The 12,390-nt window shown below is 42.5% G+C and overlaps 1 protein-coding gene and 1 non-coding gene across 4 annotated transcripts in view; one reads left to right on the forward strand and one right to left on the reverse strand.

Annotated features, from left to right (window-relative positions):
* Mcph1 (microcephalin 1) overlaps positions 1–12,390 on the forward strand; it is a 203,649-nt gene that overhangs the window by 9,394 nt on the left and 181,865 nt on the right. For all 3 annotated transcript variants that reach the window (XM_029532152.1, XM_021218977.2, XM_029532153.1), the window contains exon 3: positions 2,706–2,824. In XM_029532152.1, the coding sequence (XP_029388012.1) occupies positions 2,706–2,824 (119 nt within the window). The remainder of the gene's footprint in view (positions 1–2,705; positions 2,825–12,390) is intronic.
* On the reverse strand, positions 7,570–7,699 carry LOC115062619. Its single transcript, XR_003842571.1, has one exon. It is a non-coding gene; the product is annotated as a small nucleolar RNA SNORA17 (small nucleolar RNA).

The following is a 12,390-nucleotide window of genomic DNA, read 5'->3' on the forward strand; positions in this document are numbered from 1 at the left end:
TGTGAGCCACCATGTGGTTGCTGGGATTTGAACTCTGCACCTTTGGAAGAGCAGTTGGGTGCTCTTACCCACTGAGCCATCTCACCAGCCCAGTAATTGAGTTTTACTGGGTATAGTAGCCTGGGCTGGCATTTGTGTTCTCTTAGGGTCTGTATGACATCTAACCAGGACCTTCTAGCTTTCATAGTCTCTGGAGAGAAGTCAGGTGTAATTCTGATAGGTCTGTCTTTATATGTTACTTGACCTTTTCCTTTTACTGCTTTTGATATTCTTTCATTGTTTAGTGCATTTGGTGTTTTGATTTTTATGTGACGGGAGGAATTTCTTTTCTGGTCCAAACTATTTGGAGTTCTGTGGGCTTCTTGTATGTTTATGGGCATCTCTTTCTTTGGGTTTGGGAAGTTTTCTTCTATAATTTTGTTGAAGATATTTACTGGCCCTTTAAGTTGGAAATCATCCTTCTTGTCTATACCTATTATCCTTAAGTTTGGTTTTCTCATTGTGTCCTGGATTTCCTGGATGTTTTGAGTTAGGAGCTTTTTGCATTTCGCATTTTCTTTGATTGTTGTGTCAATGTTTTCTACAGTATCTTCTGCACCTGAGATTCTCTCTTCTATCTCCTGTATTCTGTTGGTTATGCTTGCATCAATGGCTCCTGACTTCTTTCCTAGGTTTTCTATTTCCAGAGTGGTCTGTCTCCCTTTGTGATTTTTTTATTGTTTCTACTTCCATTTTTAGATCCTAGATGGTTTTGTTCAATTCCTTCACCTGTTTGGAGGAGTTCTCTTATATTTCTTTAAGGGAGTTATTTGTTTCCTTCTTATAGTCTTCCATTGTCATTATGAGAAGTGACTTTAGATCCATATCTTGCTTTTCATGTGTGATGGTGTATCCAGGACTTGCTATGGTGGGAGAGTTTGGTTCTGATGATGCCAAGTAACCTTGGTTTCTGTTGCTTCTGTTCTTATGCTTGCCTCCTGCCATCTGATTATCTCNANTGCTNNCTGCCCTCAATATATCTGATTGGAGCCTATCCTTCCTGTAATCCCAGTTGAGTCAGAACTCCTCAGAGTCCAGCTTTGTCTGTAGTCCTGTGATTCCAGTATCCTGTGAACCTGAACATTTTGGGTGTGTCAGAGTACTTGACAGTCAAGCTTCCTCTGCGACCCTGAGATCCTGGTGTGGCCAAGCTCCTGGGATCCTGGGATCCTAGAATCCTAAGAACGCCTAGAAGTGGTACCTTCTCTGGGGACCATGGGGCTTTCTGCTGTGTTCGAAACCAAGGTAAACTAGGGCTGACCAGAAGGAACCTGAGCGGATGGTCGGGCGGGGCTCCTGTGTCCCTGCTCCTGCTGGCCCCAGGCACTTCCAGTCGTATTGGAACAGATGTTGTGTTCCACTCACCAGTGATCTTTCCATCCTGGGCCTGTTGGCGTTGAGAGTCCTCTAAGGACCGTGGGACCAACTGCCAAGTTTGCGCCCAAGGTTGCCTGGAGCTCAGGAGTTCTACATCTTGACCCTCAGGCAACTAGGAGGAGTGTCTGGATCATACTGGTCAAACATGAGCATATGTATGAGACCTCAAAGACCTACCTCCACAGTGACACACTTTCTCTAACAAAGCTACGCCTCCTCCAGTAAGGTCACACCTCCTAATAGTGCCTTTCCTATGGCCCAAGCATTCAAGTACAGGAGTCTGTGAGGGCCAAACCTAGTCAGACCACCACATTACATAAATATGTAGTCATCTCAAGATACTGTTTTTAACTGTAATTAGATATGTATTATCTTTGATGTTTCTTTCCTCTGAATTATATTGTCTCTCTTTAATGTAGAGGGTTATTTATTTACCTAATATGACAGGGTCTCATGTGCTCAAGCTGGTCTAGTACTGGCTGTGTACAAGAAAATAGCCTTGAATATATGATCCTTCTATTCCCACCAAAGCACTAAGATTATAGGTATTTACAACCATACCTGGTTTTTATGGTGCTGAGAATAAAGCCCAGTGCTTTGTGTGTGCTAGGCAAACAGTCTACCAACTGAGCCATGGCCACAACCCAACATAAGAAGTTTAAAACATTTTTATAAGGGTTTTATTTATTTTTATGAGTGTTTCGTCGGTAGGTAGGTGATAGTTCCTCCTGTCCATTCCTCTTAGTGCTCCTCAGGGTGCTCCTCCAGCTTGTTCTTTCCATCTCCCTTTGTAGTCGAAGTTTCCCGACTCAGTTCTATGCTTGGCAGCTTTATTATGGGGAGCAAAGGTGACTGGAGCACAAGCTTTATGAGGAGAGGAGGGGTAAGGGTTACATGAACGCTAATCCCCATTCTAACTGCAGTAGGTGTATTTGGTAGGGAGAAATAGGCTCTCACTGTGTAGTTCTAGCTGTCCTGGAACTCTCCATGTAGACCAGGCTGACCTCAGACTCATGGAGATCCTCCTGCTCCTGCTTCCTGAGGACTGGGTGCTGGAATTAAAGTTGCATACCACCATACTATGCAAAAATGGGTGTGTTTTTTCAAGCATCTTTCCACATTCACCACAGTATTTTTTCTGGTGTATTCCAAGAAGTGAAATTCTGGTGTAAGAGTTTTCAATCATTTCATTTTGACAGATTTTTGAATGGTCTTCTTTTTAATAACTTTATTCAAGAAATTATGGATAAATAACAGTAAGTATTTAGTTCTTTTCATTTTGTCCACAGGTTTCAAAAACCTTGAACAAGCAAGTGACCCATGTGATCTTCAAAGATGGATTTCAGAGCACCTGGGACAAAGCCCAGAAGACCGGGGCAAAGCTGGTCTCCGTCCTCTGGGTTGAAAAGTAAGTAGTCGCCATGGAGACTGTGACAGCACTGGGTATGGTTAGAGCCTGTTGCTATTAACAGCATTCCGTAGACTTGCTGTGCAGGAGCTTCTCACAGCGGTGGAAGTTGACTGTCTCAGGTTTCTGCAGGTTGTTTCTTTTGAGACATCATTGGCCTGAACGTGGCCACCTTCTTCCTACGCTCTCATGACATTCCCTCTGTTTATGTTTTTGTCCTCATTTCCCCTTAAAGGGTCAGATCACTTCATTAATACCCTGCCTCCAAATGCAGGCACTTCGAGGTTTGGGTAGTTAAGAATATAAGTTTGTAGATTTTTGAGGATGCAATCCACCCATCAAAGGGAAACTTAGGTGGGAGTTAAGGTTGCTAGGTCAGGGCACACAGTGTGGGGACTTGTGTGGGTGAAGTAGACCCGTGTTGGGGTTTAGCCTGTTGCTATGTATTGTAATGCTCAATTCTGCACTGAAGGAAGGTCTGGGTCTACTACGAGTGAATCCTTAGGTTTATCAGCTTTTGTGCAAACCTTGTTCCTTAATTTAAAACTACTGGTTGAATAAAGATGCCTATAGCCTGTAGCTGGGCAGAGGAGAGGTAGTCGGGGCTTTGGTCTCAGACTTGGAGTCTGAGGTAGGACCACTAGGAGGATGCTTGAGGAACAGGGGGCAGAAGAGAGAGGAAGATGCCATGGAGTGAGAACTGTCCACAAGGACTAGCCAGTCTGCGTCAGAGCAGCCCAGGCAGAACATGGCTATTATAACTTTGGGATTATTAATAGGCAAGTAGATACTAATAGCTTAGAGGGTAGATATCTGCCCAGCTCTAATGCTGTTAAGACTTATTATAAATATAAAAGTTTTATGCCTTTTATTTGAGAACTAAATGATCTGAGGCGAAGTAGAAATGCCCAACTGATATTAATATTTACCACAACAGAATTGTGCCAGAAACTGAGGTTAGGGCGGAAGCTGATGGTGGCATGGAGCTGTTGGATGTGCAGACCATACCGGGATGGTAGTGATGTAGTAATGACTGACTAGTTCATGATTTTAAAAAGTCATGTGTGTATGTATATGTATAATTTTCTATATATATGGGTTGCTGAGAAAGGCTGTGGTTCATTGTCTGACCTAGGCTGGGAACTGAACCCAGAACCAGAAAGATGGTTTGGCCATTGGCTGAGTTGGCGAAGGCTTTAGAGACCTGGGGTTGGTAGCTGGAATGATACACATCAGAGTCAGGACTCTACTGAAATGTGCCAAATCTGTTTTGGATATTTCCTTAGACAGTGCTCAGTAGAGGTGATAGGCAGGTGAGTGGGTAGACAAATTCAGGGGGAGATTGGCAACTAAGATATGGAAGCCATCTGTACTGGGGGTTAAGTAAAGCTACATACTAGCAGTGAGCCTTGGTAAACAGGTGGAGGAAGAATAAAGTTGAGTGCTCCTGCGTCTGGAAATCAGGCTAAGAAGGAATTGGGTTAGCGCACAAAGAATGAAGAGTTTATATTTTGGAAAACAGTTGAACTATCAGTACTTATAATATTTCTGACCTCAGATATGTGTGGTCCTGTCCTCACTGGGAAAGTCTCCAGCTCACTTGGCACAAGCAGTATGGCTCAGTTGTACACTGGGTTTGGGGTCATATTCCACAGGTAGGAGCTCAGTCCTTCAGGTCTGCCTTGACTTGAGATGGCAGTCATAAGTCCAGGTCTCTGCACTTCTGTTCCATCAGCTACAAACTGGGCTTCTATTACTCCATCCTTGAGTTGATGGTTTGTTCAAATAGCTCACAATGTTCAAGGAAGAACTCCTCACTGCCCCTGGCCTTTTAGGACTCCTCATCCTCCCCCGGTGAGTTAGGTTGCTGTCCCCTCTCCTCTGGTCTGGTGCCTGTCAGAAACAACTAAGTAGAAGAGCTGCACAGGGTGTTGGCCTGAAGCCCCACACCTTCTGTGGAGGCACTACTACTTCTCTGTATTTTATAACACGTGAAAGCCCATCAGCCGGCACTATTAGCTTACATGGAGTTGAATCTTCACTGCTCACAGTTGGGGGATGTGTGAGTGGGGTAGAAGTGTTAGCCTCGAGTAATCAGTTGACTCTTCTGGGCTAGTTGAATTCCTGCCATAAGCTAGCCACTGGCAGAGGCTCATCAAAACAGACCAGGATAGGGCTGGTGAGATGGCTCAGTGGGTAAGAGCACCCGACTGCTCTTCCGAAGGTCCGGAGTTCGAATCCCAGCAACCACATGGTGGCTCACAACCACCTGTAACAAGATCTGACGCCCTCTTCTAGAGTGTCTGAAGACAGCTACAGTGTACTTATAATAAATAAATAAATCTTAAAAAACAAAACAAAACAGACCAGGATAAAGGAATCTTAGGGGTGAAAAGCTTCATGACAGGAGGTGTGACAATGGCCAGCTAGATCTCAGATTATAACATGCACGTGTGGTCTAGGCCACATTTAGTTTTACACAGGATGTCTCAGGAAGTGTGACGCTGACACTTCCGCTCCCAGTGTCCCATGGTCAGCCACCCATGGACTGCCACATCCCTGCCAGGCTGTCCAGGAACCAGCACTCAAGTGCTTTCTCATGCCTTACTATATTTATTTTCTTCACTGTTTTCATTTAGAGTTCTCTTAGTTTTCTGAAATAGCAAGGTGACTTCTTTGTGCTACATGATTCAGGAAATGTCCTATTCCAGAGTCCTTTACTGCTCAAGTTTCTCCTACCTTGGGTAGTTAGTTAAGGAGCTAGAATAGGGGGGATAGATGTGTTCCAGTTGTTAAATACAAATCAAAGAGTGGCTCATGTAATCCCTGTCCTTGGGAGGCTAAGGCAGGAGAATTACTGTGACTTTTGGGTAAGCATAAGCTACAGAGTAAGACCTTGTCGAAGAACAAACAACAAAAATTAAAAAACAAAAATTTAAACAAGCTATAAAGACAGGTTCTCCATAATGTTACTGAGTGACTGGAAGTGGAAGTTTTAGTGCTGGGAACTTCACATACACATGGTTATCTCACATTCAAAATGCTAGCAACCAAAAGTGTTCTCAGACTTGGCGATAAAGTGCATCAATTTATTGGATGAACATCTAAAATGTGAAAATCTGAAATCTGAAATAGTCAAATGTCCAGTTTTAGGGACTGGGGAATGTAGCTTGGTTGTGGAGTGTTTGCATGAAACCCTGGGTAAGCTAGTACATGAACCAAGTGTGTGTATGCACACCTACAGGAGGAGCTGTAGGTTAAGTTCACCCTTGGCTGCATAGAAAGTACAAAGCCAGCCTGCAATACACAACCCCTGTGTGTTAGGCATTTGTGTATTGGTTTTCTTAGTAATTCTGTCTCAAAGTGGAAAAGAAGAGAAAAAGAAAGGAGTTTCAGGCTTCAGATTTTCTTTTCTTTCTTTCTTTCTTTTTTTTTTTTTTAAAGATTTATTTATTTTCTGTATATGAGTATGCTGTAGCTGTACCGATGGTTGTGAGCCTTCATGTGGTTGTTAGGGATTGAAGTTTTAGGACCTCTGCTCCCTCTGGTCATCTCCGCTCACTTCGGTCTCTGCTTGCTCCGGCCCGAAGATTTATTTATCATTATACTTAAGTTCACTGTAGCTGACTTCAGATACACCAGAAGAGGGTGTCACATATCATTACCGGTGGTTGTGAACCACCATGTGGTTGCTGGGATTTGAACTCAGGACCTTCAGAAGAGCAGTCAGTGCTCTTACCCACTGAGCCATCTTGCCATCCCCAGATTTTCAAAATAAGGCTGTTCAATCCTAAAATATTGAATGGTAGTCACTGCATGTGTCTAATGATTCTACCCGCCTTTATGTTGATATTATATGTATTATATCTATCTGTACCCTAACTTTTTATCATTTTTTTCATTGGACAATTGCCTCTTTGTTAAATATCATTAGAAAGTGTCTCATTCACACATGTAGATACAGATGCTATTCTTATTGATACTCATTTATTCCTGAAGATCCAGGTTTCCTCCAGTATTTTTCTTAATTTTTCATTATTAAGTTTTTATATTCATTTATTATATATAGATATCATAAATATAAATATTTTATTATTTACATTAACTGTTTAAATAAGTTTTCACTGGAATAATGAATGGTTTCATTATCTCTTAGAAATCACACCTCACTCCCCGCTGCCTCCTGCCCCTGGCAGCCCTCAGTCTACCTTGTATAAGATAGGCAAACACTCTAACCACAGGGCTACACTGCAGCCCACTTGTGAAGTTATTCATGTGTTCTGGTGATAAGAATTTTATCATACATTTTATTCATAAACCTTGTTTTTCTCTCTTTATGCATTTCTGATCACTTTTTTAGTTGTGTTTCTTTGGCATAGAAACTTTTTGTTTTTCTTTTGTTTCTTGTGCTTTAAATGTCATCTTTGAGAAACTATTATCTAATCAAGAGCAAAAGATTTATGTCTCTGCTTCCTTTTAAGGGTCTTGTTGGTTTATATGGTGTATTTAACTCTGTCTATTCTGAGTGAGTGTTGTGTATGATAAGGGAGGGTTTTACTTTTGCTTTTTTGCATATTGTAAGGTTGTTGCCCCAACACCACTGGACTGAGGGTCATCTCAGACTCATTCCTTACCAGGCCTGTCATCTTTGTAGGGGTCTTCAGTCTTGGGATCACTCCACCTGGGGCCCACAGTCCCTGGCACCAGACTGATAGGTGGACATCTCAGGCTTGCTTTTTTCCAGAAATGTTAAGTCTGCTAATCATTCAGATGTTCACAGATCAGAATGCTGAGCATAGACATAGCCTCTCTCCTCAATGCCACCTACTGACGCACATGTGACCCAGCCACACCTGCAATGTTTTTAGAGGCAAAATAATTGGCACTTTTAATTGGCTTATTGAGTTCAAGTGGCCAGATTTGGTTTGGGGCATAGGTTCTGACCCCCAAGTTCAGGATTAAAGGCATATACCATAGCACCACTTTATGCTGTACTGTGTTCAATCCAGGGCTCTATACATTCTAGGTAAGTATTCTACGAATTAAGCCATCACCTCTGCCATATAAAGCATTGTTTTATATTTATTAAAAATCAGTGGGACAAGGCTGGAGCCATGGCCAAATGTTAAGGGCACATGTTGTTCTTACAGAGGACCCAGGTTCAATTTCCAGCACTCACATGGGAGCTGAAAACCATCCATAGCTCCAGTTCCAGGGGGGGTCAATGCCCTCTTCTTATCTCTGTGGGTACTCTACACACATGGTGAACCTATATACTCATACACATAAAATAAATATATGTAATAAAAAGTTAAATTTCAAAAATTATTTTTTAAAAATAAGGCATATCTTTATGTACAACTATGTTAAATTGCTCTAGTATTATTTAAAGGTGTATGCATATTGTTAAGTAAAATCTATATGTAGACATAACAGAAATGCATAAAGATACTTTCATGTTTTGATAGGGTTAGTAAGTGGTGTAAAAGATAAAGACAATTGTGTATCTCTGAGATGGCTCAGCCTGTAAAGATACTGGACCAAGTCTGATAGCCTGATGTCATTACCAGAAGCCATTTGGTGGTGGGAGAGCGCAGCCACCTGCAAGCTGTCCTCGGATTTGCACACGTGTACCATGAAATGAGCATACCCACAGAGCCACCCCCCCCCACACACACACACACAAATAGTAATAAAAATGAAACAAGGGTAAGGCTTCTCCTTTAAATGCTCAGGGTTCCTCATCTGTTTTTCATTGGCATTGGCCATGTGTGTGGCATCTAGGGTCACCAGATTCCCATTGTGTGGGGACTCAAGGCTTCAGACTGTAAGTCTCTGATGAAAATGCCCTTCTTTTAGAGAACAGAAAAATTTATGTCTGAGAAAATAAACAATGAAGACAGAATAATTAAAGATCAGCCTGGCTCTCATCTCTTGGGTTTTCTGAAGAAAGTTAAACATTTTAAAGACTAGCACTGAAATGTATCTGTTAGCTGTTGTCAGCCTGTTAAAGGGAGCTTTAAGACTGCTGCGGAGACAGGACCTCGGCCTGTGGAGGAGCGATGATTCTCAGGTGTCAGGACCTCGGCCTGTGAGGAGCAGTCCTCGGGGGTCAGACAAGCAGGTGATGGTGCCAGGAGAAACCTGCAGTGGACATTTATCTCTCCAAAGTAGTTGGTGAGCGAAGTAGTGATCAGCAAGTATACTGCTTTAAGACTCTGTCTGGCTACCCTTCTCAAAGTCTCCATGTGCCCCTAGTTTATGCACACTCTGGTTCATGCTGATCATCCTCTTAGAAGAGGGGGATGGACTGTAGGTGTATTAGGCTTACAGAAGGTAAAAAAGCAATTTGGTGTCTAATGTGGCATGAGGAAAGTTGGTTCTAGCAATCTTTGGGTGATTCTGTTATTTACCCAAATGCCTTCCCTTCCTTTGTCTAATTATATGGTCACTTTTAGCACCTCGTCGTTCAGTTACGGTCTCCTAAAGGATTCTGAGAGCACAGTCTGTCCTGCTCTAGAGCCAACCAGCCTGGGGAGTCTCACTGGGTACGGTGTGGCGGTCAGTGCCTCAAACTCAGGTCCCAGTTCAGATACCCTTGTGTTTTCTCTGTTCAGAGACCCCTCAAACACTCCCTCCTGTGTTCTTCCATGTATCTCGGGGTATACCTGTTGGGATCATGTGCTAGCCTGCTGAATTTTCAGATATGTCTGTCCTTACCTGTTCAACCCCTCAGTGTCTAATGTGATACATCTGTGTTGGAGAACAATCCACTGCTGCTTATACTACTCACTGACTGCTTTAGAGGGTGAATGGCAACAGTTGGCACAGGTGAAGGAATAGCAGGGCTGGCCCAGCTGAGGACACCAGAAGTTACAGGGGTCCAAGTACCACCTCCCTGGGCTCTGAAGTTGCTAGAACTGGGTCTGTTGTCAGGACTGCCTTGAAACATTTGTCCCTTGGCCACTAGATGGGGCACTAATGTTATGCATTTCTGAACTGTAGAAGTCTAATTCTGTTACTCATATTTATAGAGTGCTGGATAAATGTGAGGCTTTCTGCTATTAGTGAGGTTAGTTTTATTGTTGTAATTGTGTATCTGTGTGGGTATGTGCACATGAGTTACCCAAGGAGGCCAGAACCATCATATCTCCTTGGAGTTGGATTTAAAGCTGGTCGTGACCTGCCTGACATACATTCCAGGAATTGAACTCCAGTCCTCTGGAAAAACATTTAACTACTGAGCCTTCTCTCTAGCCTTGGTTTCTGTTTGTTTGTTGTTGTTGTTTGTTTTGGGTTTTGTTTTGTTTTGTTTTTGCCTTGATTTTTGAGACAAGGTCTCACTTTGTAGCCCGAGGTAACTTGGAACTCACTATACAGATTATATTGGCCTGGAACTCGAAGAAATCTACCTGCCTCTGCTTCCAACATGCTGAGATTAGAAATGTGTATAACCATGCCTAGCTTAGTGTGAGTTTTTTTTTCTTAAAGATTTACTTATTTATTTTATGTATATGAGTTCTGTATCTGTTTTCAGACACATCAGAAGAGGGCATCAGATCCCATTACAGATATATGTGAGCCACCATGTGGTTGCTGGGAATTGAACTCAGGACCTCTGGAAAAACAATCAGTGCACTTAATCGCTGAGCCATCTCTCCAGCCTTCAGTGTGAGGTTTTATCAGGACTTCTTACCTGTTCATCTGTGTGACCATGCAAATTCCCTTGCCTAGATGTATGTTGCTGGTATTGTGTTTCCCTTTATTTGGGGACTAACAGAATTCTGGATCTGAGCTTTTGCATCCTGTCACTCTGATCAGAGAATTGTTTAAATGCTTGTTCTAAAGTGGGACAAAATGTGTCTTCTCTAACTAGTATGAACCAAGGATTTCCCCAAACTCTTACCTACAAAAGACGATTAGTAATTTAATGAACTTAATTAGTAATTTAATTAACTTAGTGAGTTAAACAACTTTAGTAAACCAGAAGGAAGGTGGTAGGTAGTGCTTACATGCCAGAACTGGTGCAGGCAGTCCATACTAGCTGACCTTGTGCTTATGGTGACTGGGATAGTCTTCACGTGGTAATCGGATTCCTAGATTCAGTCGTTCTCTGTTCAGATGAGTCCCAACCATCTCCTTTTGCTCTTCAGTAGAACAAGTTGGTAAGAGCTACTCTGTTAAACTCGGAATTGTGCTAGAAAAGAGGCACATACGATGCACTTACCTCCTGCTCCTCCCTCGGCGCTCTCACTGGGCTTTCTTGTTTGTTTGTTTGTTTTCTTTCTCCCTTTCTCTCCTTTCATCTTCCACCTTCTCTCCTCTCACCATCTAACTGTATCTCAGGCTGGCATTCAGCAGTCTTTGTGTCTCTGCATCCCCATTGTTGGGGTCTCAGTATGAGACAGTGCATCCAGCTCTCCTAGTAGGACCATTCTGAAGCTGTGGGCTTCTGTGGGCTTAAATGATGAGCCTTTCTTAAAAGCAACTTTGTAAAAGTGTGGCTTCAATTAAGTGTGGTGGCTCATGTCTGTAACACTAGGATCTGGGAGGCTGAGGCAGGAGGATCACAGAGTTTAAGGTCAGCTTAAGCCTTCTAACTTGTTTCAAACAACCCGGGGTACGATGCCAGTCACTGTCTCTAAATGACCCCTTTGAGTTTATAGGTTGGTGTGTTATCTCGTTTCCCTGATGTAGGAGGATTTCAGGCAGATGGACTCTTCTCGCATGGACTGTTTGGCTTCCTCCACTTGATTGATAGTTTAGAGATTTCTTCATGTTTCATGCAGTAATAGTTTCCTTTCATTTGTCTAGCCAAGTAGTATCCATTGCATGTGCATACCATGCTGCATTTGCCAGTGGTGGAAATGTGAACGGTTTCCCATTTTGGGTTACTATAAATGAAGTTGTTATGGAGATTTGTGTTTGTGCCTTTCTGTGTTTTCATTTCTCGTGGTTTATCACCCAAACAAGGTGGCTGCATGGTTTTATGTTCCTCGAGCAGTGTGAGTGTTCTTTTGTTCCATGCCTTCACCCACACTTGGGGTTTGTTCATCATCTGAGTTTAGCAATTAAAAGTGGATACATAGCAGCCTCTCGTAAGTTCTAATTTACACACCATATAATTTTCTTAGCTAAATTATACAATTTACTGCTTTTCAACATACTCAAAGAGTTGTACAGTCATCTCACCAATTTCAAAGTATTTTGTACCTTGAGTTGAAGCCTGTGCACTCTAGCTATCACCCCCATGTCTGAAGCTTCAGCAAGTGTTTATCTACTTCCTACCTTTATAGTTTTCCAGTTCTGGGTATTTTTGTATACATGCAGCTATATAGTGTGGCAATGCCTGAAGCTGCTTCTTAGCAAAATCTGTGATGTTGTCCCTTTTACTTGCTTCCTTTTTCTGGTCAGATAGTGCTTGATTGTATGAATGTATATGCACGAGCACACACGAGCACACACAACACACACACAAGCAAAATGCTTATTGGACTCCCAATTCCAGGGTATAGTCCATCATGGCAGTTATATCACTGCAGCAGGTGGATGAGAGAATTGGTTCT

The sequence above is a fragment of the Mus pahari genome, chromosome 19 (genome assembly GCF_900095145.1).
Source record: "Mus pahari chromosome 19, PAHARI_EIJ_v1.1, whole genome shotgun sequence".
Classification (NCBI taxonomy): Eukaryota; Metazoa; Chordata; class Mammalia; order Rodentia; family Muridae; genus Mus; species Mus pahari.